The 27,787-nt window shown below is 36.5% G+C and overlaps 1 protein-coding gene across 6 annotated transcripts in view; it reads right to left on the bottom strand.

The window, feature by feature from the left end:
* Window positions 1-27,787, bottom strand: part of LOC150095932 (phosphatidylinositol-binding clathrin assembly protein LAP-like) — a 366,280-nt gene that overhangs the window by 34,749 nt on the left and 303,744 nt on the right. For 5 of the 6 annotated variants that reach the window (XM_090409273.1, XM_090409270.1, XM_090409272.1 and 2 more), the window contains one exon: window positions 23,739-24,695. The exons of the other annotated variant lie outside the window; for it this stretch is intronic. In XM_090409273.1, the coding sequence (XP_090265399.1) occupies window positions 23,739-24,695 (957 nt within the window). The remainder of the gene's footprint in view (window positions 1-23,738; window positions 24,696-27,787) is intronic. 6 annotated transcript variants of the gene reach the window in all.

Genomic DNA, 27,787 nt, shown 5'->3' on the forward strand with positions numbered 1-27,787 from the left:
AAAGACAAATATATAAACACTTGGGCAGCATGTATGTCTTCTAAGTAAGTCCACACTAAGGCAACTCGGGAAGGCCAGGGAGTGTATTCCTGTAAGCTCTCTAGTCAACTTACTTTATGAAACTTTCATAATTTCTATATTTGGATTCGAAATAATGCTGGATCTAACATCCACTTTGCTTATATAATTTTGCATCGCCAAACTGAAACCTTTTGGCTCTTTATTTTAGTCATTTTCTTAACTAATTTTCAGACACTTAAAGTGACCACACCTCTCGGTAATTAAGATCATAACTAATATCTAGTGGAATGCCTGCCTTCCTCTCATACCTCCATTCATTATTTCAATCTTTGGCACTACAACACCAAGTGAAGATCTCAAACTCACTCTTTTCATGGTTACTGTTCCTTCTTTGGGCACTAATGCTTGTTGTAACCAAGTCACAAAATATCTGTTGGAGAGGCTTTTCATTCCCTACTGTTCAAAATTCCAACCCACTAATTAGGCTACTTCCAAGAGGCATGCCAAGGTAACCAAAAAGACAATTTTAAGTGACTTGAGAAAAACTCCAGCTTCATATGCAACCTATACTGAAGCCTGCAACAATTACAAAACAATTATTAGCAGTATGAAGTCTTACTGAAAGGGATAAATGTAAAAACTGTTGTTTGCATCATTTGTGCCTGCTGGTTCCTTACAAAAGCTGCTATGAGATATTTCTCAGCATCTGTCTTCCCACTTCTCTCCCAACCCAAATGGCAATATTACAGCATTACTTAAAAAATAGAACTGCCCTACTGGAATCATCCTCTCATTCAACCCCTGCATAAATGACCAAAGTAAATCACTAACACTTTGCATTGCATGCAGCCTTCTGCCATAGTCAGAATCTAGACTAAAGTGGATGCCTTTTTGGTATCCACTTTATTTAAAAAAGGGACGGGAGGGGGGGGGGGAGTTGAGGAGAAAACTAGTGCCTGCCATGCAACTATTAGCCTACTGCTCTCAGATTATTGCTATCTGAAGGTAAAGGTCATCAACTGTGAACTTCAACTAATCAGTGATCACCAATATGAATTATAGTCAAGATCCACAGCAAATTTCCTTGTCTACATTGCTTGCCTCTTGGCACATGAAATAGTAAGGTTTGGCCAAGGACTTATCTGCAAATTACCATCTTATGATTTGCCTTCCTTTGTAATTAGATTGCCAGTTGTTGCTTTGATTGTTCATTGTGTGTGTTATGATCAAGGTTGTTCTCTTCTGATTTTTCTATCATTGCCAGTGATATTAGGCCTCTTATTTCATAAATCTTTTTAAGTTTTATATATATCATTTCTATAACATCCTCAGCTTCAAAAAGTTTTTTTTTTTTTTTAGTTCGAGATGTTAGTTTTTACCTGCCCATCTACTTACTAACTCTACATCTACAAATCACAAGTCAGCCTACTCTCAGCATATTGCCAAGATTTTTGGTTTTAGTAATATATAACATTGTTGGTGATGCACTTAAGATCTAAAAATTCTTGCTGTTCAGAAGAGGACACTTTGGCTAATTGATGACTTCTGTTTCTAAAAGAGAATGTGGAAACTGAGATTTCCACAGGTGCTGTTCAGCAGAACTGGCATTCATTATCCCCACCCCCCTTGCTAAATCTACAGTAACATGAGTGACAGTTATTCATTGTCTTCTTATAGTTGAATTGCTGGACTCAACAAATCTGCTACTCCCATTCATATTTTATTATCTCAGTTCTCCATGTTTTCAAAGACTACAGCTCTTCAAAAAGAATCACTACATTTCTCCTGATCCATGCCCACACATGCATTCATTTGCTATAGGCTTTATGGCTTCTCTTGTATACGAATGATAAAAACAAACCTATGGGAAAATTATTATTTATTCTTGTAGAATGGTGAAGATTTGCTTGTATTTAACACAAAAAGGATGTATACTCTTAGAAATATTTCTTGAAGTTCCTGTTGTGGTGCTCATATTATTCAATGCAGTGTAGTAATAGCAAGTTAACATGCATTTGCTGAAGATTCTGATAATTGAGGACCTATGAGCAACAGGACATTAGCTGAATCTGAGTATTCCACTTAACTTGTAAAGATCTCTTTTGGCTATGCCTAAATCAAGAATTTACTTTGTGATAAGGGCTCGAAGTTCACCTAAACTGATTAATCTGATCTAATCAGCTATGAAACCAAGTGCTAATTGCATGTTTTCTAGGTTTTGAAGAAAACAGGTATTAAGACCAAGACATTCAATTTCCTTCAGGAAATGAAAGAATTTCCCTATGAATTCCAAACTTCTTGTTTGGAGTATTTATATCAGTTACTACTGTAGTAAAGCTATGTTCTTCTTTGCAAGAGTAAATTAAATTCTATGCATGTTGAAAGCATGCGTGCACACAGAGAGAGAGAGAGAGAGAGATCAAATAAAGAAAAAATTTAGTTGTGATCGATCATATGCATTTTGATATAAATTATGATTTTGAAATCCTTCTGTAATTGATTATAAACTATAAGTTTATACTTCTATAGTATAAACTTAGTTTATAATCATTCCCTCAATTAAATATAGAGAGACTGATGGAGTGAAAGAATGCAGAAGTGAAAGTTATGAAAAACTGAAATGAAACAAAAACAGGAGAAACTGAGGGAGTGAAAGAATGCAAGGATGTAGAAGTGAAAGTTATGGAAAAAGTTGTGAAAAACAGAAATGAAACGAAAGTTGGAGAAACTGAAGGAGTGAAAGAATACAAAGATGTACAAGCGAAAGTTAGTGATAATGGGATATAAGAAAGTATGAATGAGGAAAAGAAAGTAAAGTGCAGCTGAATGAGAGGTAGCGAGATAGAGAGTGAAATTGTTGGAATGCAAGATTTAATGAAACAGATATTGGAAATGAAATGAGAATATGTTGAGTGATGTTAGGCATCTAGTGTAAACTAATGAAAGTATGCAAGAAAACAGAATGAAAGAACAAAGAGTAAAAGAAGTGACGAGTGATTCCAGGATAGCAGTAGTCATCCCTTGGACTTACATCCTCTCAAAGATATGTCTGTGATCCCATAAGGGAATAAATAACATTTTCGGCTATACTTTCGAACAAGATGCAAGCGAGCGTAAGGTAAAGCATGGACAATGGCAACAGCACTTTCAGTGGCAACCTACCTCGGCACGTGTCTTTAACAGTTCCTCTGTTGATTTTGTGTTTGAGAAATATTGTGTATTTATTGTTAAATATTTTGCAATGTTTTGTTCAACATGGCCCCTACACACACGCGCAATCAAAAAACCTAGTGAAGAATCACAGAAAAAGAGGCGAGCAATTGATCTTGAAACAACGTTACAAGTCATACAGCAACATGAAGCTGGTAAGCCACTCAATGTGATAGCGTATGACTTCAGATGGTCTCATTCTACAGTGACAACCATTTTGAAAAATAAGGATAAAATCGTAGATGCTGTGAAAGGATCTGCTTCCATTAAATCGACGATAGTGACAAAGCAACGACAAGGTCCTATCAGTGACATGAAAAAACTACTTGCATCATGGATCGAGGACCTGAACCAAAAGCACATATCCCTTAGCACTCTGACCATAACTGCTAAGGCACTAAGTCTCTTCATGTTGAAGGAGAAAGCAGAACCTGATTATGACTACGAATTCAACGCTTCTTCCGGATGGTTCTTGTTCCAGATATTCAAGCAGTGTTTTGTGCTGCATAATGTGAAAATGTATGGGAATCTGCAAGTGCTGAGAAGGCTGCCAAGGAGTTTGTGGAAAAACTGGATAAAATTATTATGGAGGAAAATTATATGCCACAGCAAATATTTAATATAGATGAGATGTCCTTGTTTCAGAAAAAAATGCCCGAGTGGACATTCATCCACAAAAAGCTAAAATCTATACCTAGTTTTTTTCAAAGCTCTTAATGCCTATATTATGATTCTGTTACAGGTCATGTGGCTGGATACAAACCGAAATCATTTGTGATATGGTACAACGAGAATCCACGAATCTTCAAAAATGTTAAGAAGCATACTCCCAGTTCATTATCGGAGCAATAAGAAGCCGTGGATGACTCAAAAATTTGAGGATGCCTTAATCAACTGTTATGCGAGTGAAATAAAAAGCTATTGTGTGAAAGAAAATGTAGAATTTAAAATTTTATTAATTCTAGATAATGCTCCAGGTCATCCGTCTTATAGCAGTGATCTTCTCCAAGTTCAAGGTCACGTCATCTACGGAGATAATGTGACCTTGAATATATATTATCTACGGGGAACTTTTTCACAAGCCATTTCTGCTACTGAAAGAAATGACCAGACTCTAATGCAATTCTAGAAAACATTCAATATTTATCATGCTATTAAAAATATTGCTGTGGCTTGGGACCAAGTGTATGAGTGGCATATTGAAAAAAAAAAAACCATTAAAAAAGGTTCGTGCATGATTTTGGAAGTTTGTAATAGTGGGCCTAGCAAACAATCCGAATCTCGAAGCGAATGATGACGACATAGTTCAACTCATAGAAAGTCCCCCTGAAGAGTTGAACACCGAAGAATTGGTTGAACTGGAGGAACAACTGTTGCAAAAGAAGAAAAACAAAAAGGAAGAGGTAGTTAAACAATCTACAGTGAAGGGTTTTGCAGAAATGTTCTTTGCAGTTAACGATGTTCTCAAAATAGCTGAAGACATGGACCCCGATGCTGAACGCTACCTAATAATAGAAACTAAAGTACATGATACGTTTGCTTGCTATGAACAAATTTATGATGAAAAGAAGAGGAATAAGCAAAACACATTAAACATTTTCATCAAAAAACAAAGGCTACACCAGAAGAACCACAGCCTGATCATTCACATAAGGAAGGTAATGAAGATGCGATTGTGGAGGAAGATTTGGGTGATTATGCTCCTGTTTTGTAGTGGCAATAACACACAGTACAGTTTTATAATAAGGTTTAAAAATTAAAATGACAATATACTTATTACGGTTAAGTTCCACACCCCTATAACTCTGATTTAATGTATCGACTTACGTCCGATTCAACTTACATCCTGCCAGATGGAACAGAAAGTGGATGTAAGTCGAGAGATGACTGTATATGGAGACTTCATAATTAGAGGGCTAGTTACTGACAGAATCCATGAGGTCTGTTATCCACATGGGAGAACGAGTACAATAATTAAGGCATTGGACATGAGGAAGAAATGAACGAGAGAGTTAGTTGTGATTGTAGGGACGAATGATCTAATTGGACATAAGGATGCGAGGAAGAATATCAGGAAACTATTGAGAAGCGTGAAAGATAACAGTGTAGTAGGAAAGGTTGTCAGTGTTTTACCCAGGTATGATGAGTTGCGACAGAGAGCCAAAATCATGAATGGTATGCTGGCAGAGCTGTGTGAGGAGAAGGGAGTGGAGTTTGTGGATGTATGGCATGTGTTTGAGGGAAGAATGAAATTATACAGGTGTGATGGGTTGCATTTAAATGGCTTTGGAGTGAGTGTGCTGGAGAAAGTATGGTGTGTGGAAGTACAGTGTGTGATGCATGCCAGAGATCAGAAGGAAGAGATGAAGAGAAAAATCAGGAGAGTGGTACTGAAGAGACAAGAAGTGCTTGGCAGTAGAAACAGTAGTAATGTGAGAGAGGAAGAGAGAAAGGGAATACAAGAGGAACAGAGAAATGGGGGGGGGGAGGCTTGGGTGGACAGGGAGACATGGCATAGAGAGAGTGAATGTTGAAAGTGGCAGTGAATGTGTGTATGAAAATGGAGTATATTGCAATGTGGGTGGAGAAGTGGAGACTGAGCAGGTATATGTGGTAAGGAGTGATAAAGGTGATTTGGCAGGTGTTGTGGGGAAATAACATCCAACATATGGCTTGGATAGGACTGGCTATAGACCTAAAAATGAACTGTTGTGTTTGTTTACAAATGCCAGCAGTATCAGAAATAAAGGGGATGAAATGGTTTCAGAGATTGAGTTTATTCGCCCCCAAATCATTGAATGAAGATGATATCTTAACGGGAATAGAAATGGAAGGGTACAGTATTTTTCATGAGGATAAAAAGGCCTGTAGGGGGGGGTGCTGATGATAGTAGGGGAATCAAGTCCAAATAAGTTAGACATGAAAGGGGAAAACAGTGGCAATGGTTATGAGGTGGTGTAACGTGGAGGTTGAGAGGAAGACATATTTAGTTGGATGTTGCTATAAGCCTGGGAAGGTGGTGATGAAGAAATGTATAAACAACTTGGATTAGTGAACAAAGGAAGGGTAATTATTATGGGTGATTTTAATTATGGTGATATAGATTGGAATGAAGAGATAGCATTTGGGAATAAGGAAAATGAATTTCGAGTTCTTGAGAGATAACTATCTCAGGCAGCACGTAAAGAAAGGCAAACAAGGATCGAGAATTCTAGATCTCATCATTTCATCAGAAGATGAAATTGTTAGATGGGTTTCACATTTTCCTCCAGTTGGTGAAAGTGATCATGAAATAATCACCTGTGTTGTGGCTAGTCACATATAGACTTTTGCAAGGAAAGGATATATGTGGCATTATAAGGCTGGTGATTATGACAAGCTTAGCAGACAACTTTGACTATAACATGGAACAAGGAGTTGAGCAGTAAGAAAATAAATGCTGCATGGGAACTTGCAAAGAAATATATAACATCATTAGCATACAAATGTGGCCAAAAGGTTGAATAAGGTAGGTGAAAAATGGATGAATGTAGAGCTTAAGCATGAAATCTGGAAAAATAGTACTTTGGATGAGTACAAGATGAATAATGGTAATCAGTCACATGAAGAATATAAAGAACAAGCCAGGAGAGTGATTCAGTTAGTAAGGAAAACAAAAGTAAAGTGAGCAGAAATGGGCAAATCAGGCTAAGAAAAACTCTAGTTTTTTTTTTTTTTTAAAATATGTGGCAAGTAGAAGAAAGAATTATCATGGAAAGGTGAAGTTAAGGGATGAAAGTGTAGAATGGTAACTGCTGCAGAAGACACTGTTGAGGTATTCAGTGATCAATTTATAAGGGTGTTTCATCCTGATCAGAGTGGAATCATGAGGAACTTAAGTGTAGAGGACATAGGAGAGGATAGCTTAATTGTCAGTGAGCAGGAGGTATTTCTGCTCACTCACAATTGAACGAGCAGAAATACTCCCTCAATGAGGAATAAATAACCTTGATGTTAATAAGGTGATAGAATTTGATAAATATCACCACACATCTTAAGGAAATGTTCCAGGGAACTGGCAGTAGCATTGGCATGCCTGTTTAATAAGAGTTTTGCAACAGCAAAGGTTCCAAGGGAGTGGAAGGAGGGTAAAATTGTTCCACTGCATAAAGGCAGTGATAAGGCTGTAGCTTCAAATTATAGGCCGGTCTGTATATCTGGAGTTGTGAAGGTCCTGGAGAGATTGGCGAGAAATAGGATACAGAAATGGGTTGATAACAGCAGTATTCTCTGTGGTTATCAGCATTGGTTTGTTAAGAGGAGATCATGTTTTACTAATACATTTGTAGTATAACAAGTTGACAAATACCTTGGACAAGGAGATGCATATACAGTGGTGTACTTGGATTTTGCAAAGGCTTTTGATAGGCTGCCACATAACAACTCCAGAATAAATTGAAACAGATGGGATTGGATAACAGACTTCTGTGTTGGATCAGTGACTGGCTGTCGGACAGATATCAGAAAGTTTATATGGGGGTGCAGTATCTCGAAAGAGAAAGGTCACCAGTGGTGTACTGCAGGGGTCAGTTTTGGGGCCATTGCTGTTCAATTTTTATGTTAATGATATTGGGCTGGGTTTAACTAGTGATATTCAGCTGTTTGCAGATGATGCAAAACTGGGGAGAGCAATGCACAGTCAGGCTGATGTTAATGCCTTACAAGAGGACTTGAATAGATTGCATGAATGGGCAGGTAATGGAACTGTCAGTTCAATTTTACCAAGTGCAAGGTTTTGAGATTTGGTAAGCAACGATAGGATGCAAAGAATACACTTGGTGGGGAAACTTGAACAGAAGTAGAGGAGATAAGAGATCTAGGAGTGATGGTGGACAAGGACCTGAAATTCAGGGACCACACTGCAGAAGTTGTGAAGACATCGCATCGAATAATGGCAATGATGGGGAAACCTGACATGCAGAAATAGAGAGGTTATATTGTATAAGGCCTTGATCAGGCCTCATATGGATTATTTTGCACAGATTTGGTCACTGGGTTTTCTGGTTATGAGGATATGTTGGAAAGGGTACAGAGAAGATTCACAAAGGTAGTCTGTATTCTTTGGAGATAGTAAGAGGACAGATTGAGAGAATGTAATTTGCAGAGCCTTGTGAATAGGAGGAAGAGTGGAGATATGATTGAGACGTAAGCTGGTCAGGAGTTATCAGGTAGACATAGAAGAGATTTTTCATAGAATGAGAGTAGAACAAGAGGCCATTGCTGGAAACTGTATAAGCAAGGTGCGAGCAAAGGAGTGAGAAGGTTCTTTGCATGGTGAGTGGAATGCATTGCCTGAGTGTGTTGTGAACACATTGAATCAATTTAAGATACGGGTGGATGAGCATTGTATGCAATAGCAAGTACCTCCCATGATGAGTCTCCGACTCAATGGAGATCAAATGTTAATAATAATAATAAATTAATAAACAGATTTATTGACATGCCACCAAAAATGTATAAAAATTCTAAAAAGATTCTCCAAAATAAATCTAGTTTGTAAAAGGAAGCAATGCATTCTTCTATGGAAATTTAGTTTTCATAAATATTCTATCCTTACATGGTAATTTAAAAACTTATCCTATCAGATGTAAGAACATAAATGGTAATCAGGTAGAGCAGGTGCAAGTTAAATGTGCATGCATGCACACACACTGCAGATGAATTAGAGAAAGAAAAACATTTATATAACAACCTGAACATATGGGCACCTGAAGCACTTTATTGAAATAAAGTATTTTTGGCAATATACAAAACTATTTGCCAGTGACTTTTATGCACCATGAGACAGTGTTGGCATAATGATGCTGGCATTAAAAACAGTGAAGAAAAAACATTTTCTAATTATAAAACAAAAAGCAGTAATTCACAAAGTAAGAAAGAAAGTAGCATAACTGACCCCATCAGTGGAGAAATTCAGCAAGCAAATTGCTTTTCAAAAAAAGCAGAGGATGAGGACTAGAATTACAACCAAAGCAACTAAAGACTATGGGACCAGTGTATTCTGTTAATAGTGTGTTTTGTTCAGTTTACCTGCTTTGTAGTATGAAAAATCCAAGTTCCCACGAGGAAAACTCCATATGCGACTGGTCAACTCGCATTCAGTTAAGAAATCCTCAGAGGACTACACATTCCAGGTCCTCCTTTTAGGGACCTGGGGAAATTTTTCCCCAGGTCCCTAAAAGTCCCCAACAGTTCCTGAGGAAATTAAACCTTTTGAGACTGGCTAATTTACCTCTAGTTGAAAATTCTTATAATTGCTCCTATGGCTTGGATGGGATTCAGTCTTTTCAACCAAACAGGCACTGTCATTTTTTTTTGAAAAATTCTTCATGAAAAATGCTTTATTCAATGTTTTATGGTGATATATTCCAAATGAACTGGTCATTATATTCCTTCCACTTTTCTGTACTCATATGAACACGAGCAGCTGCCAGTCAATACCCATATACAGTTCAATTCCTAACTCACTGAATCTATTCTCATTCTCTGCCTTTGTTTCCTACACCTCTATTATTTGGAACACAGTCTTCCCTATACTGTTTTCCCCGATGACTACAACAATCAGGTTTTGGAAAAAAAAACTGTAACTACACACACAGCACTATTGTGTCATATGTCTGGGGGCCCTATGTGAGGGCTATTAAAAAAAGATTCTATATAAGGAGAAACAGTAGGGGAAAAACTTCAGACTGAGTAGACAGCACTGTTTAGCTCTAACTTTTTTAAAGCTAAACAGTGAAATCTGCAACTGGAATTCACCTCAAAAAGTGTACTGTATTTATATACTGCATATTATACACAGCTGATTTTGCCGAGTAATCAATTTTATTTGATTAAAAAACTCAAGGTGGTGGACTATATTGACTTTTCTATTTAACAATATTTCATTGCCAATAACTACAATTTCTCAATCATGGCAGTATATTACATGGATTTTTGTAATTACTAGAAGAGCAAAGGATATAAAGGATATATCAGTGCTCATTCCAGATCTTAGGTAATAAAGTGAGGCAGTCAAAGTTACGATTTGGTGAATGTTGTAATGCTGAGGCAGATTCTAGAAATAGCTTCTCAGATTTACATCTGTTTCTGCAACAACTTCCTCACACCACTGTGCTGCCCACAGAATTGCACGAGCCCGGTTTTGTTAGTGGAGATGTGTGCAGCCAACATGTATGTATTTATCAGTAGAAAGAGTTGTCTATCTATATGGGTTAACTTGCAATGGGGAGATTATGAGAACCATGTAGCTGTAATAGCACTTCACAAGGTTGGAATACAGCCACCTGTTATTTTCAACATGCTAAAAACATTTGGCACCAGTAGGATGTTTGTGTATCGGACTATTAACCATTATAATGATACAGAAGATGTATCTGATTGCCAAAGAACAGGTCAACCACGCTGTGTGAAGACAGCATGGTTGTGAAGTGAGCAGTGATGCCTGTGAGAATGCAGAAAGTGATGTCATGAGAGATGAACATTTTGCAGAGTTAGTACACGACATCACGTGTAGTAAGTGATGACCTGGGGATGATAGCCTATCGTCATTCAACTGGACACTTCCTAACACCACTACTTATGCAGCAGAGGCTGATAAATTAAAGCCACTTCTCTGGCATAATGTGAATAACAGATAGCTATCCTCGACACAATAAGAGTTGCACCACTGAAGGATTGTTTAACCACCAAAACGATCGAGTATATGCCCGGGATGGTTGCACAGCACATGCCATAGTACCTAGGATTCAGGGAGATCTTTACCTGATGCCATTGATCTTGAGAGAGTAGCCTGCAAGAAATGATACTCCAGCATTGCCAGCTTGAAGGTGGATTTGAAGTGAGCAGTGGCAGCATTTCTGTTGGATGTTGTGTATGTCACCATCGATGTGGCCTCTGAACATTGAATGCTGATTATATGTGGTGAAAGCTGTAAATGATTTACTGATAGCTTAAAGGTTCACGCATGGTCTAAGTTATAACAGTATTTGTGGCCAGACTAGTTATAAGAGGGAGGTTTTGATCCAATGATACATATCCACAGTATGATCTACTACTCTAGAAGCAGACCTTATGGGTAAATAATATTTGGTAACCATACGAAAAATTATGAATATAAGCTGCTCTTATCCACTCACCAAAAGATCATCATTTTATTTTGGACAAATGAGAAGACCAGCAAATATCCACCTGCAGAACACAAACTATGTCCAATACCTTCTCTACATCTTCTCTGGAATAGCATACCATGGATGGAGATGACTGGATCCAATGAAACAAAACTTCCCTCTTATACAGAAGCAGATCTAAATTTGAGACTTTCTGGAATTCATCACAACCTTACAGCAATTCACCCAATCTTCAATTCAGTGCCTCACTTTACCTAAAATATGGGAGGTCATTGTGAGATCTTCACGCAAGATTCCATTACTGTACCCATAGAGGACACCAGTTAGGACTGTAGGATCTTCTCACTCAATCTGTTTGCCTTCCCAATGTGTGCAGGTGTTTAGCACATTTCTTTGTGCCAATGAAAATAACTGTGGCAAAGATGAAATATTAACAAATTTATTAGCTAAATTAATTTCATCATCAGTGGTACTAACAGGCACTTAAGCACCCTGACCTTCCAAGTAGCATTATACTTCAAAACCATAATAAATAAATATTACTAACTAACCATATCAGGTTAGATAGCTTATAAAAATAATAAGCATCTATTAGTCCTAACAAATTAAACAAATTCAGAACAAGGCTGAATATGAACTTAAAAGTCAGATAACTGTCCCTGTCACACTATGTTAGAGTGATGTGATGACTTATTAAATCTAAATAACATCCAGGTTAAATTATATGTACATAACATTAGCCAAATCATTTCAGAAAATGATCAGTTACTAAGGATAACAATTTCCCAAACTTTAAGAACATGTAGGTATCATTCTGATTTAAATAGGGACAATGCAAAGCTTCTGAGCTCTTTAAATAAATATTTAACACAAACATTTTAAATACAAATGTTTATTTAAAAGAGGGCTCAAAGGCTTGGCAACTGAAATCTAAATCTTTACTTAAGGTAGGAGGATTCTGATCTTTAATAACTTTTTAAAAATATTTCATCTAAGTTTGCTGCTTCAGCATACGTAGCCAGATGTTATCCTAGCAGACAACACGCCATGACTGTTGCAAGGCACATCAAATGAGAGTAATTTGCTCAATTTATCACTGATGGAGGTTATTTTTTTATTCAATATTGACTGATATGATTAATAAATAGTTAAATTCTCGCATTGATATGTTGATGTCAATATTTTGCATAATACCTACACATAGCAACATTCATATCCACACACACACACACACACACACTACAAAAATGACTACTCATTTTGTATCAGAGGAAATGGAATTCCTATGATTTGTTTTGCTATTCACAGCATGGAATTACTAGCAGCAGTAAACAGGCAATCTTAAGGAGGTTACTGATACACCACACAAGCATGAGTACAGCATTCTAAGGTTGGACAGATTTGGATTTTGTGCAATATCTTCTTGCTAGTTGTACTAGCAAGAAGTGGTTTTTTTTTATATTTTTTTAAGTAATTTAAAAATGAAAGACTAGTTCAGGCCAATGAGAGCATGGACACTGTTTATGCCAGGATAAACAGATGTGAAATATCAAACTAAGAGGAGAAGAAATCTTGACCAAGACCTGAACATTATCAAAGTAATGGGGAGTGAAGATTTTCTTCTGAAAAATAAGATGTTTGGGCAGCACTAACACTTCAGCTGCACTACAGAATGGCAAGATCAGCATTTCAGATATTATGGAAGTTCTTGAAGCTTGAATTCTTTAAGCACTATAAGGTTTGCTGAATGAAGAGGAATGCAGTGTAATAAATAAAATGCACAAGAATTGAGATTAGTCAGAGATGGTCCCTGATGTATAGCAAGAGATGGGATAAAGCAGATCCCTAGAATACCCAGGTATTGATAAAGAAATCTGAAGACAAGAAACTGGCAATCCAATTGCAAAAGACAGACAATAAGATGGAAGTGGAACTCCTTCCACAGAAGATCTAGCTAACCTTTACCTACCTTTACACATAAACCATGGAAAAGTTTGGAAGAACTCATATGGCTGTTCCACATTTCAGAGCATTTGTTTAGATCTAACAGATTTTTTTTTTTTTTTTTTTTTTTTTTTTTTTATCAAGCTAAAGCTGATAAGGTTTATGTTGATAGCAACTGTAATCATGTGGAATGAGAGTAGCAGAATCCATACTGGTGATCATTAACTAATCAGTAGGTCTTCACACAGTGAAGGATGGCTATTGGTCACCATTGTTTAAGAAGACTGAGATGAGGGCAACAGGACAAGTGATTGATGACTTATCTCCCTTCCTATGTATGAGGGTTGTTTGAAAAGTTTGATAAAAGAATAAGTTAAACACATTTTTTTTGGGAAAAGTCACCTTCATTTCTCAACATAGTCTCCATTGAGGTCTACACATTTGGTCCAACAAGTTTCTAATTTTTTCATCCCATCTAAAAAGTAAGATTTGTCAAATTGTGCAAAATAGTGATCGACAGGTTTGATGAAATCCTCGTTTGAAAAATTTTTTTTTCCCCACCAAGCCAAATTTTTAAGTTTGAGAACAAGAAGAAGTCACACAGGGCCAATTCCAGAAAATACAGTGGATGTGGAACCAATTTGAACCTCAATTTGTACAATTTTGCCATTGCGATGGCCGATGTGTGGGATGGTGCATCGTATTGATGAAAGAGCACTTTTTTGTGAGCCAATGTTGGCCATTTTTTTTTTCGGTTCTTCTTTTAAATGGTCCAATAATGATGCATAATAGACTCCTGTTATTGTTTTACCCTTTTCCAAATAGTCTATCATGATAATTCCTTGGGAATCCCAAAAAAAAAAAAAAAAACAGTGGCCATCACTTTCCCAGCTGAAAAAACGGTCTTTGCTTTTTTCGGTGTGTACAATGTTTTTACTGCTGCTTAGACTCAGGTGTGTAGCAGTGGATCCAAGTTTCGTCTACAGTCACGATTCTATGCACAAAATCCTGCTAATTGAGATTAAACATCGCCAAACACTGCACTGAAATGTCTTTTTGTATGTATTTTTGATTGACGGTCAACAATCGTGGCACTCATTGTGCATACAACTTTTTCATGTGCAATTTTTTGTGCAGGATATTATACACCCATTCAGTTGAGATGCCTACAGTTGCAATCCCGCACTTTCACTCAGTGGTCTACCATAACGATACCATGGATTTTGTCAATTATTTCTTTCATAGTGACCTCAGTCGGTGCCTGGAGTGCGCTTCATCTTTGATGGACTACCGACCATGTTTAAACTCATTTATCCAAAAATAAATAGTCTTTAATACTGGTGCAGAGTCCCCATGAACTGCATCTAACTTGGCTTTGGTCTGCATGACCGTCCACGTCTTCAAATAAAAGTGTTTTATCACTGCACAAAACTCTTTTTTTTTTCTCTCTATTTTTATGAAAAATGAGCACACAGTCATTTTAAATGTTTGCCAAAAGAGAACCACGCATTGCACGTGGCTAAAATTTTGCCAGAGGTCATGAAAAAGAATATATGTGCAGACACTGGTATGAATAAATGAATGAACAAATTGTGTCGCTGTCTACTGGAAATTTACCAGACTTTTCAATCTAACAGACAAGCTATAAACTTTGACATGCTGATTTTGAAATTCAGCAAAATATAAGCCAGCTAATAAACATCTTTTTTAACATAAACATATACAACGAAAATGAGCAAGTGAAACGATACACTTACCCTCTAATGTAAAAAAAAAAAAAATTATTACAGCTATATAGGAGTTTATCTTATGATAACAGTCTTCCAAATTTTTGGCAAATTAATGAAGCCATATTTGTTCAGGTTAGGAGAAATGTTCATAACCATGGCTGACTATGACTTGAACTATGGAAAGATAGGAAGATCTGTTAACATCCAACTTGGAGAACATAAAAAATACATTCGCTACCATTATGGCAAGTCAGGACTGGCAGATCATGCTTTGGACATCCCTTCACACAGGATTAGATGGAAGAAAATCTAACATGCTATAAGTCATTAGAGCTCAGAAAGATTATTTTTAGAATCAGCCATGGCTATGAAGAATTCTCCTGAACAAATATGGTTGCATTAATTTGTTAAAAATTTGAGATCGACTCCTACATAGCTGTAATATACTTTTTTTTTTTTTTTTTTTTTGTACTTCCATGATTTCCTGGAAGTTTGAACTGCAGTGTCACTATTATTATTATAGACTTTAATGGTGGGAGTTAGAAACTTACAAAATAGGGGGAATGTTGTGTCACGGTGAAAGACCTGTAGACAAGAATCCCCCCCCCCCCTGCACACAGGAAGTGCTCAGATTGCCACAGATATTAAGTTTTCCCTGCAAACTTACATACTTCGAACAAACTGGAAAAACAAACTATGTTTCATCTACAACTGTCACGGGGGTGGCAGACCACACCATGAATACAGATCAGATCCAGTGATGGGGAACCGCACTCTCAACAGAAACAATTTAGTCTTTCTGGAATCTGCCACAGCACAACATTCTCCAGTCTAAACAAATTCAGCTTCAACACATTACCAAAACTTTTAGAGATTATCATTATGAGACCTTTGGCGAGATTCCATCACTGCACTGACAGAGGGCAGGTGTCAGTTAGGATTGTAGGAGCCTGTATTTTACAATCAAGCTGTGTTTGCCTTCCTGCTTGAGTGTCTAAATGTGCTTAGCATATTTGTGCACCTTGATGACCAAGACAAAATATTGGCTTAATAATATAATTAGCTAAATACATTTGGTTAATTATTATCTTTAGATGTGTTTTCTCCATTAAAGACCAACACAAATGATAACGTTAAGCAACCATACCACCTTAGCTGCAGCATATTTGCTAACTGGTCAGGAAGCCTCTCAGTGTTTAACCATCAGGTTTGGTTGTCAGGGCGCAATGTGAATCTTTAAATGGAGAAAGCAATGACTCTCTAGTTAACTGTGAGCATGCCCATAAAGAATATCACTTGTGTTCCATAGAAGGGATAGAAACCAGACTCCTCCACTTAGTCTGGAAAGTATGCTTACAATGCAGAATCACAACAGTAACAGCCTATAGCAATGATAAAGAAAAGATACTAAACAACTCCCAAAGACCTTTATATGATACACTGAACACTAAATGTTTTGGGAAGCATCTGTCCTTCATTGTAGATGAAAATTATAGATGGCACACAACATCATAAAGTTATATCAAAGCAGTTGTGAAATTAAACCAAAGTAGAACAATCCCATTGGTCTCCTAAGCTTCCAGATCCATGGAACAAGTATTCAGATGTATATGAAAACTTCTTTTCTTGGATTCCCCCCCCCCCCATTGGGCCCAGATACCTGTTATAAGCAAATAATTTCTACTGGAATGAGAGAATTCATTCCAGTGTCTCCTGCTCAAATAGCAAACAGAGCCTTTAGGTACTTCATAAAGTCTACTGAATGCAACTTTAGTTGTTGGTAGATGCAGCTATTGTACCATCACCTAAAGACAAGTTCTAATTTACCAAGAAATGCTCACTGTGGTTCCTCTAGTCTTCTACTAGAAAGAATCCTCAATAGCTACATAGATACCAAGAAGTCTTATTCTTTGTATTTTTGATTTAGTCAAAAGTGACTTTTTTTTTTAAATTAATTTAATTTTAGATAGGTGTTTTTCATCAAGTCCTGTTCAAGTGAACTAACAAACACCATTCCTTCACTTTCCCTTAAGCTCATAAACAAAAACATTTGGTCATTTCTCCATTGTCAGAATTCAAAACATATCAAAACTTCATCCTTTTATTTCATCTACCTTTGCACTTTAGAAGAGCCTTTCCTACAGTTTCCCATAAAGATTAAACCTTGAGCTTAAAAATCATCTTGATATCATTTGTTTTTTCTTCCTGACTACTGTCCACAATGCACTGATGGTGCTATAGATTCTGCAATCATATGTGAGGATGATAGAAATGTTGACATTAGAAGTATTATATTAATTTGTAATTTTGTATTTGTATTTAATGTTTCTAGTGCTGTGGAGAGAAGGCCTGATGGCTTTAACTCCACAAGAATAAATAAATAAAATTTTAAAAAATGTTGCAACAATCTAGCAATAGCCTCACATTTATGATCCTTACTTTAAGGGCCCCGGAGCTTATTTGTTTAGAATTTAACCACTGGGATATTGAAATCCTGAGGAAGACTACTTCATTATTTGTATATTTGGACTGCAGAAAATCTACCTTTGGAGATAAGTAGTCAAACATATCATAGCAATTATCAGAGTTTGAGAGCAATACACAGAAAATGAATGCAACAATATTTGTTAGATTTTTAGCCAGAGTAGACCAATGAAAGATTTTAGGTTTTAGACTCATTCTCTAATGTAAGATGTCAGAGATGATGAATGCACATGTGATCAACAACGCCCCACTAAGTATACACAAAGAACAGACAGCAATTTCCCTCCATGTTGTCCATAGTCTTCTGACAAAAAGAAACATTAATCAATAACCTGAACACAAACAAAGCATCTGGTCCTGATTGTATCCCACCTGTTATGTAAAATTGTTCCCCAGAAGTAACACCTATCATGTATTGCCTCTTCAATCTATCCTATTCAAGTGGCATCTACCCTACAACATGGAAGCAGGTCCACATCCAGCCCATCCCAAAGAAAGGTGATAAAATCAACCAATGAAATACTGTACTCTCACTTCTGTTCTGTCTAAAATTATGGAGGTCATCAACAACCAATTCTTGAACCACTAGAGACATACTAACTAATCAGTGACTAGCAAGTATGGATTCTGCCATTCAACCTACAGCTAATCCTGCTTTCACCACCTACCTCTGGACTCAAGCCATGGAGAAATTTGGAGAAACTCTCATCTTTTCCCTCAACATTTAAAGCATTTGATCAGCTTTTGCACAGGGGCCTACTTCATAAACTGCCATCCTATGATCTGCCTTCAATCTGCAACTGGATTGCCAACTTTCTCACTACATGTCATGTCTAATCTCCTCAGTTTTCCCCACCAAAGCAGAAATATCCAGGGTTCTGTTCTTTCACCCACTCTCTTCCTCTTGTATATAAATGATCTGCTCTCTCAGACTTGCAATTCTATTCATAGCTTTGCCGATTACAGTATACTCTATTCCCTCTTTTCATTCAACAAACCTTGTAGTGCTCAAGTATTAGAATCCTCAAGATTTTCATGACCAGTAACCTGAACTCAGATCTCCTAGCTATATCCCAAGAACAACCCTGTAATGCAAGTGAGCACTTGCATTACAGAGTTGTTCTTGGGATATAGCTAGGTTGTTCAATGTCACCAAAACTTAGTCCTGTCTGATCTCTCACAAGAAAGAGCTCACATTCTTTCCCTTACCTTCAGTAACAGGGACATAAAGGGAGAGAGGATTATAGATAAGACTAAAATAACTGTTAAGATACTCAACTTCTAAAGTTCATGGTGCTCAGGGTTTAATAATCTAAAATTAACAAGCTGATATGAGAAGCCTCACTTTAAAACCAACTTTAGTCCTTTTTTTTTTTTTGCGACTCCAACTCACAAAAGGTTGTAAACCTATAGTATATTAGTACCACGTGTGGGATAGAGATTTTTCTGCTGTTTTTTTATTAATTTAATTTTTTGTTATTTTTGTTCTTAATCCAGAAGCCCTGTTCTACAGACCAACCATGGAACTTTTCCAAGCCACTTCAGATATCCAAGAAGTAGAGTGGTGAGAGATTAATTCCGTCGTCCTCTGGACAACAGAAACTTCTCCTCGCCAAAAGAGAATCACAAACTTCCATGCTCATGGAAGGATTTGAACACTGTCTACTGGTTATATGCTAACCATTTGGCCAGCCAAGCCAGAAAACTAATATCAGAATCATCACATGAAAGTTGCAAAGCCTATGTCACATCTGTGCCATGTATTGGGAATATAAGAAAAAGATCATACTTTTCTGAGCTGGGCTCACTTGAATATGCAAATTTGGTAAAAATTTACTGAATTTTGGAAGTGACAAGGTACATGCAACAGATTTTAGAAATAAATAAAGATCATACTAGAAAACTAATATTAAGAAAACGTGCCATAAATCCTGAATAACAAAAAGAAAAAAATACAACAGTCGAAAGAAAAAATGAATAAAAGAAAAGGACTAAGTGTGACTGATGGTTTGCAGCAGTCACAGAAATACAGCTAGAATGAAATGTTACAACTGCTTGTGAAAGAGGAAACAGTACATTTACTCCTTCTGGGTAACAGAGGTAGATGAGGATATAGTGTATGAATGTTTACAGAATGATCTGATTCTCAAGATCTCTGTGCAATAATTTTATGATTTCAGTGATTATAACTTGTTCTATGGCTATAGAACATATTTAAGTAGCATGTATCATGGCAGAATTTTTATTTATTAGAATCTCTCTTTTTCTCTCTCCTTTCCTTGAGCTGAGGTGGTCTAATATTAGAAATTTGTAATCAGAAGCTGCATCCTTCCCAAACATGATTACAATTTATTTAACAGGACATTAAAACACTGGAATATATCCAGGTAGTTAATGTTTTGTTTTTTAGCAAAATTCATAACTTTTGATTTGCTACAAAAGCTATATTCTGAATATTTAGAAGTGTTTTAATGCTTTGTTGATGAAGAAAGAAAGGAAAGATTGTTTCTGAAGAAAAATTTAAAAAAATCCAGCCAGAGAGTAAGCTACAGTCATTTGTTTCCCAGGAAACAAAATTACATTTTTTTGAAGCTCTCTTAATTCATACACACAACTATGCTATGAAGACCTCATGTTCTCTTTGACACCTTGAAAGAATGTACAGGAGATTTTTAAATGTACAATTTAAAAGTGCACATTTAATCCCCTTCCCCAACACACACAACGCCTGTTCTGTGACTTATCACCAACCATTAAAATCATCATGGATGATGAAAAAAATCTCCCAAAAAACAGAAATACAACTAAGCACACACACATCCATTTCATTTGTAGTCTTAACAACCTAAATGATGCATAAAGTATTTAAAACTAAGTCAGTTATTTCTCAGATTCTCAAATGCTGGCAGTCTCAAAAATAACCATCTCAACTGTAACTACACTTTACATGATTCCTTCCTTTAAAAAGGCAGTACACATTAGGTAAAGGGGTGCGACAAGGATGTATTTTATCTCCATACCTGTTTAACTTATATAGCAAATACATTTTAAGAATGGCAGGGCTGGAGGAGTCTCCAGTTGAAATTAAAACTGGTGGAAAAAATATTAATAATTTGAGGTATGCAGATGATACCACCTTGCTAGAAGAATGCAAAGAAGATTTGAAGGAACTTATTATGAAAGTTAAAGAAGAAAGTGCTAAATATGGTCTTAAACTTAACTTCAAAAAGACAAAAGTTATGGCAACATGTGAACTTTAATGATTTTGAAGTAGATGGGGAGAAAATGGAAGCAGTTAACAATTTTGTGTTCCTAGAATCCCGAATTGATAAAGATGGTTATTGTACCGAAGTTAGAAGAAGATTATTACTCAGAAAAAAAGCAATGACAAATTTAAGCAAGATCTTTAAAGATAAAAATATTAGCTCAACAAAAATCAGAATCGTGAAAGCAATGGTATTCCCTGTGGTGCTGTATGGATGTGAAAGTTGGACCCTGAGAAAGAGTGAAAGAAGGAAGATAGATGCATTTGAATTATAGGTTTGGAGACACTTACTGGAATACCATGGACTGCAAAGCAAACCAATAAATCAATGATAGATAGAATAAAGCCAGATTGCTCCCTTGAAGCTATGATCATCAAGCAAAAATTGTCGTACTTCGGACATATTATGCGAGCAAATGACAGTCTGGAGAAGATGATGATGCTTGCTAAAGTTGATGGAAGCAGGAAAGAGGAAGACCAAGAATTAGATGGGTGGATGGAGTTAAAGAAGCAACTGGAGTGAACTTGGAGGTTCTGAAAGACACGGTCAGGGACAGATCAGAATGGAGAGTGTATGTTTGTGGAGTTGCCAGGAGTCGGAAACGACTCAATGGATCATAACAACAACACATTCACCCTCAGATGCAACATGGAATCAGAATGCAAAAATCTAAAAACACTCTTTATGATCTGCTCTAGCTTAAAATTTATCACTTCCCAAACTCTGGGCGAATGACTTCTGATTAGTTATCTTTGAAGGTTGATTTTCTGCAGTCTAATCACTCAAACCCAGGGATCATCTTTCTTAGAGACTTCAATGTTCACAACCGAGTTCCTTTCTCTAACTCGCAGATTCAAGATGGAAGAGATGCTCAAGTATTTGATTATTAATTAATACATTGCTCATTTAGAGTTCTGGATAATTCTCCCAACACTTCATACTTTCCTTAAGTAGTTTTCCCTATAAATATAATGTAGCTGTCGGCATTGTTCTCTTGACAATTCATGCCAGAATGCTGACCATATTTGCTTTTCTACTGAAGATTTTTCACTCAGTCTTCCTTTAGCATTAAAATAGTATCAAATAGGATGGTACTCTGATTTCTATTATTCAATCTCTTCCTCCAAGCACCTGTTCCAATCAAACAGAAACCTTTCCTCTGGCTAAAATAGTAATTAATCCATTTAATCTGACTGGACATAGTTTTTACCCATATGCAAATGTCACTCAAAGATAAAGGTGGTCTTCTGGCATAAGTCCTCTACTTCAACTCTCAAAGCAAATTACTGCTCACTATACCAGGAATAGTTCACTACACACCTTTTCTACAGTCCTTTCTCAAGAAAGAAATCAGAAGAATCCAGAATGGCTTGAATCTAAGTTTCTGGTACAGATGATAATTCTCTTCCCTTCCACCCCATGAAGTGTCAAACCTATCTCACTACACTCTACATGCTGTTTCTTCTTTATGCCTTTTCTCTTTTATTTAGTGGAGAAAAACTAACATTTGATTTTGCAGTTTCAAACAAAGTGGGGAAAAACCCCCTTTACGAATGACATTCATAAAGGGTTTCACGATCGACTATCATTATCCCTAAACAATTATTAGACTTATGCCTTTAAAATTTAAAGATGCAATTTGGAACAGTTTTCTATTTTATATATTTTCTAAATAGTAGGAACTATAATTCTTCAAAAATCAGGTTTCTTCTTTCTTAGTTTTCTACCCATTTCACAATACTGATGTACTATAAGGCTGAATCTCCCAGGATTATCAAAAAAAAAGCAGAGCAGAAAGCGACCTATAGTCAAGTCAGCCAGTCTTTTCAGTTCATTTCACATAGCCCATGAAATACTTTCTTATTAAAGTATCTAAGAAGTTAGTATATGAACTAACTAGTTAGTATATAATAAGTTAATATATGAATATTTATGAACAATCATTCTCAGTAACGAACTAAAAGAAAAAAGTAAATGCTATTCTCAGCTGCAGATGAATACATAATACCACATTAATTATTTCTACATTCACTATAAAAGCTGGTACTGTATATAATTAGACATGGTCATCCAACCTTAGAAATCAGACTGAAGTTAATTCTAGCTCATAATTTTGTTTGTCTTGAAAATGTTACATTAAGCCCAAATTATAAAAAAAGTATAGATTTCTGATTAAGATTTAAACATTGAATGTATATTTGCACATAAATGCATATGGTAAATATGAACATGAACCAAGTACAAAAAGGATGTTAGACCTCTGATTTAATGCATAAAAGTTCATTCTTATTTGACTACTGTTATCAGCAAAATGTTAGTTAAAGGAGAATTCAGTTCTGTTCTAATATTAATTTTTTTTAAAATATATTCTAGTGATTTGATATTAAATCCTTCACTTTGAAAAGAGACTGATGATAATATAATAAATTAAGCTCCACTGTGAATAAGAGATTTAAAAAATTTTACCGCCTTTTAAAAACCTGCAAAATACTATTAATAAGCAAACACTATTTGGTTCATTAAAGATCTTAATGATTAAAGTTTTTAATAAGTAAAACTGATGAACAATTGTTAAATATTAGACAATTTCTGAGCACAGAATAGCAACTCAAAACAGTTAAGATTCTGTTTTCTGCATTTTAGTTTATGTCTTCAGGATTATGTAATTAAAGTATCTGAGAATGAGAAATTTAGATTTCACCTGAACAAAGTATTTAGAGATACTAACAACTAAGTTTTTGATTCTTGGAAATCAATTTTTTTTAAAAAGGCACTATTTAATTAACATTAAATAAATTAATATTATTCTTTCATTAAAATGAATAAGATTAATTTCATAATATTTTACATTAAGCTTAAACTATTTTCAAAAGATACAATTTATTAAATATTCATCAGTTTTTAAGTTTAGTCACCTGTCCCAGTGATTCCAATTCCAGCCACTGATTTTGCTGGAGAGCTGAGGCCTGATGGTGGTGTTCCATAACCTGGAGTAGAAGAAGCCCTTCCTGTTGGGGTTCCTGCAGGTCCAGCACCAGCGAGAGAGTCAAGCCGGGTCAAAGAAGAGGATGCAAGGGAAGCAGGAGGAGTACTACTAGCAGGGAGACCAACAGAAATTGGTGGTGGCACAGGAGGTTGCCCAGCAAACCCAAGTCTGGGTCCAATGATGCCAGGGCCAGGAAGGGAAGAAGACAGGGTAGGTGAAGAAGACGCTGCAGCTAATGATGTACGCTGAGATGGCATCTGCATTGCCTTCTGTATAGCAAAATTTAAATCATCGATTCCTGAGCTCTTCTGCTGAGGCTGACTTGGAGGTGTAACCATAGTTGCATGGGCTGGTGAGCGAGTTGTCCTCAAATCAGGAGTAGAGCCTCCAACTGAAGCATTAACTCCAACTTCAAGTCCACCAAATGGAGAAGGAGGTGGAGCACAAGGCTGGGCAGATAATGGTTGCTCTCCAAAATCAGCAAAATCACCACCATCCAGTGCAAAGAGATCAGCACTTGCATTACTGCTTTCTGTGGCTGCTGAAAGAGGAGGGGGAACAGAAATAGGAGGAACAACTGCAGTAGGAGGATGAGGAGGTATAGATGGTGGAGGTTCAAATGGAGCACCAAATGGATTGACTTCTGTTGCTGGGGCACCTGCCTTGCTACCCCATATGAAATCTGTAGGCTCTTCATTTGTGGTAGATGGTGGAACTTCTTCTGTACTTTCACTCATTTCTCCAAATCCACTATCTGGGGGATGGGAAAGGATGGGAGTAGTACCAGCTCCCCTCATCAATTCAGCTGTAGGTGAAGGGGAAGTTGAACGACCCCCAAAAGGTTCCAAAGCAGGTAGAGTAAGATTTGCCGTTTGCTCAGAAGAAGCTGGTTATAAAGAAGTACATTACATGCTTTAGTGTACCATCAACCTTAACTTTTAGGAAAGAAAGTTAGTCAAAAAAATAGTTATTTAGTACAAAGATGTGAAAAATTCTTATGAAAAAGACAGCAATTTACAGCATGCAAATTTAAAAACCCACACCATACACATGCTAAACATATTCATTTCAATAACATAAGGCCATCCTTATATTAAGTAGATTTAAATCAATTTTGATAGTAACCCTGCTCACAAGCTATCATGCAATGCTGCTAGAAGCAAAGCAAAAAGATTTCAGAGATCAAAGCAATATAAGTTATATGTGAATTAACACTTCAACCTGTTAATGTGTTCTAGGATTTAAATAATCCATACTTATAAATTTAATATGTAAATTATATGCAGCTTACATTTTCTAGACTTGTGTCCACAAGAGGTATACAGGATACTATGGTAATTCAACAAATTAAAATTTCATTAGTGCTTCCCATCAATTTTCTTCAGAATCAGTATTCGTTGTCATAATTTCTTAGTGTACATATATGCCTCGAAGTGGTGTACAGGATACGATAGTTCAACAATTAAGAGTATCAGTATTGTGATTATGAGGTCGCCAATATGGAAAGTTCAAATTTCTGCATTAATCCCTACAACCATATATCAATCTGCAAAAATTCTGTTGTTCTACATTGTTTTCCTGTAATTTTTGCTGGGGGATGGGAAAAAAAAAACATCATACTAATATTTTGCTTCCCATTGTTTACATAACTATACCATCTTAAATTAAGCATCACCAAGTGTGAGATTACCACTTCTTACTGGTGCTACATTTGGTCTCCAGAACAGGATTTCTGGATATCCAACCATCATTCATAGCATTGATAACAATGCACCACAGATATACAACCTTTAGTGTGGTTAAAATCCACATAAAAGGCCCTAATTATACATTTATCTAACAAATAACTTTAGGTGTTGATGGTTATTCATGACTTATTTTTAATCATATTAACAACACCAAACAATTTTATCAAAAGATGTTTTTTGTTAACTGCTTATATTTTGCTGAATTCCAAATCAGCATCATCAGAGCACAACACAGCTTGTATACGTGACAGTGAATAAGTGAAACAATACAATTGTAATGGATAAAAGATCTAAAGTCCTATTTTGGCACCCTCTAATGTTGTTAAAAAAAACATTACAGCTATGTGGGAGTTGTTTTAAGATAACAGTCTCCAAACTTTTTTGCAAATTAACAACCACATTTGTTCAGGTTGGGAGAATTCTTCAAAGCCATGGCTGACTCAAAAAATAATCTTTCAGATCTAAATAGCACATTTGTTTTCTTCCATCTAATCCTGTGTGAAGGAGTGTCCAAAGCATGTTCTTCCAGGCAGATGTTAGCTGATCTTCCTGTCTGCCCATAGGTCAGATCACAGTCACAGGGAACTTCATACACTCCTAGAGGGCAAAGTTTATCCTTAGGCAAGCAGGATAAGAGTTGCTAGTTTAAACATGAGGTTTGAAAGTGGTATGAAAGGCATGTTTCATCAGTACTTTAGCTATCTTTTCTGATGTACCTCTGACATAGGGAATAGAAATGGTAATGTGTTCCTGTGTATTAGAGGAAAGAGGGATAGTGGGGCTACGTAGAATTTTTATTTATTTTGTAGGCATTGTAGCCATTGGCCAAGAACATATGGCACAGAGAGTTCTGTGGACAGCTGTATCGTTAGAACAAATGGCTCTGGCTCTGTGTGCAAGTGTTTTAAAATGCCATACTGTTGATGATGACGATGTGATTATTTATGTAGGTATCTTTCCTGTGTGTGGTGGCTTTCTGTAAATGGAAAAAGATAGTGATCCATCTGAAAGGCAGGTGACCACTTCTTGACACATTAGTCACATGCCTTTCAGATGGATCACTGAAAGGCAGCCTTTCAGTGATCCATCTGAAAGGTAGGTGACTAATGTATCAAGAAATGGTCAAGTTATTAGATTATTTTTCTACTGTGAAGTGGATTTTGGGGTGTTGGCTGTTTAGGTAATTGACAAATGCATCATCTACACAGCGTAACCACACTAGTCACTTCTATGTAGCTATGGTAAGTACTTTGTTTTCAGTGTTCCATGTCAAAGTTTGCTAGGGGTGGGGGAGAGAACCCATAGCAATATGACTAATCTGTTTGTAGATTTTTCCTCCCCATGTAAAGTGACCTACATGCATAGTAAATTTGAATAATTCAAAGATATCAGGGGTAAATTTAGACTTCATCAAATCAAGAGTGTCTATAAGTGGTAACATTGGTAAATAAAGAGGTTACATCAAAACTAACCATTATGTCTGAATTTTTAAGGATGTGATTTTTAGCCAGTGTTTTGAAATGGACTGAATTTTTTTTTTTACAGAAGTAGAGGAGTTTCCAGTAAGGGTGGACAAGTGACTTGGCTAACTGCTGAGCCAGTTTATTCTTCACAATTAGTCACCAGCCTTTCAGATGGATCACTATCTTTTTCCATTTACAGAAAGCCAATACCTACATAAACAATCACATCATCCAGTCCAACAGTATGGCATTTTAAATGCTTACACACACAGCCAGAGCCATTTGTTCTAACAATACAGCTCCATCCACAGAACTCTGTGCCATACATTCTTGGCCAATGGCTACAATTCCTATAAAATAGATAAAATACTACATAGTCCCAACTACCCCCTCCCTCCCTCCCCTAATATACAGGAACACAACATTACCATTTCTATTCCCTATGTCAGAGGTAGTATATCAGAAAAGATAGCCAAAGTACTGATGAAACATAGCCTTCGCACCACTTTCAAACCTCATGTTAAACTAGCAACTCTGATCCACTCACCTAAGGATAAACTTCACCCTCTAGCACACCCTGGAGTGTATGAAGTTCCATGTGACGGTGATCTGGCCAACTATGGGCAAACAGGAGGATCAGTTAACATCCACCTGGAAGAACATAAAAAATACATTCGCTACTATTACTATGGCAAGTCAGGACTGGAAGACTATGCTTTGGACACTCCTTCACACAGGATTAGATGGAAGAAAACGAATGTGCTATT

This window comes from Typopeltis vanoorti, chromosome 19 (genome assembly GCF_054136105.1).
Source record: "Typopeltis vanoorti isolate ZY-2024b chromosome 19, IOZ_Tvanoo_1.0, whole genome shotgun sequence".
NCBI classification, from domain to species: Eukaryota; Metazoa; Arthropoda; class Arachnida; order Uropygi; family Thelyphonidae; genus Typopeltis; species Typopeltis vanoorti.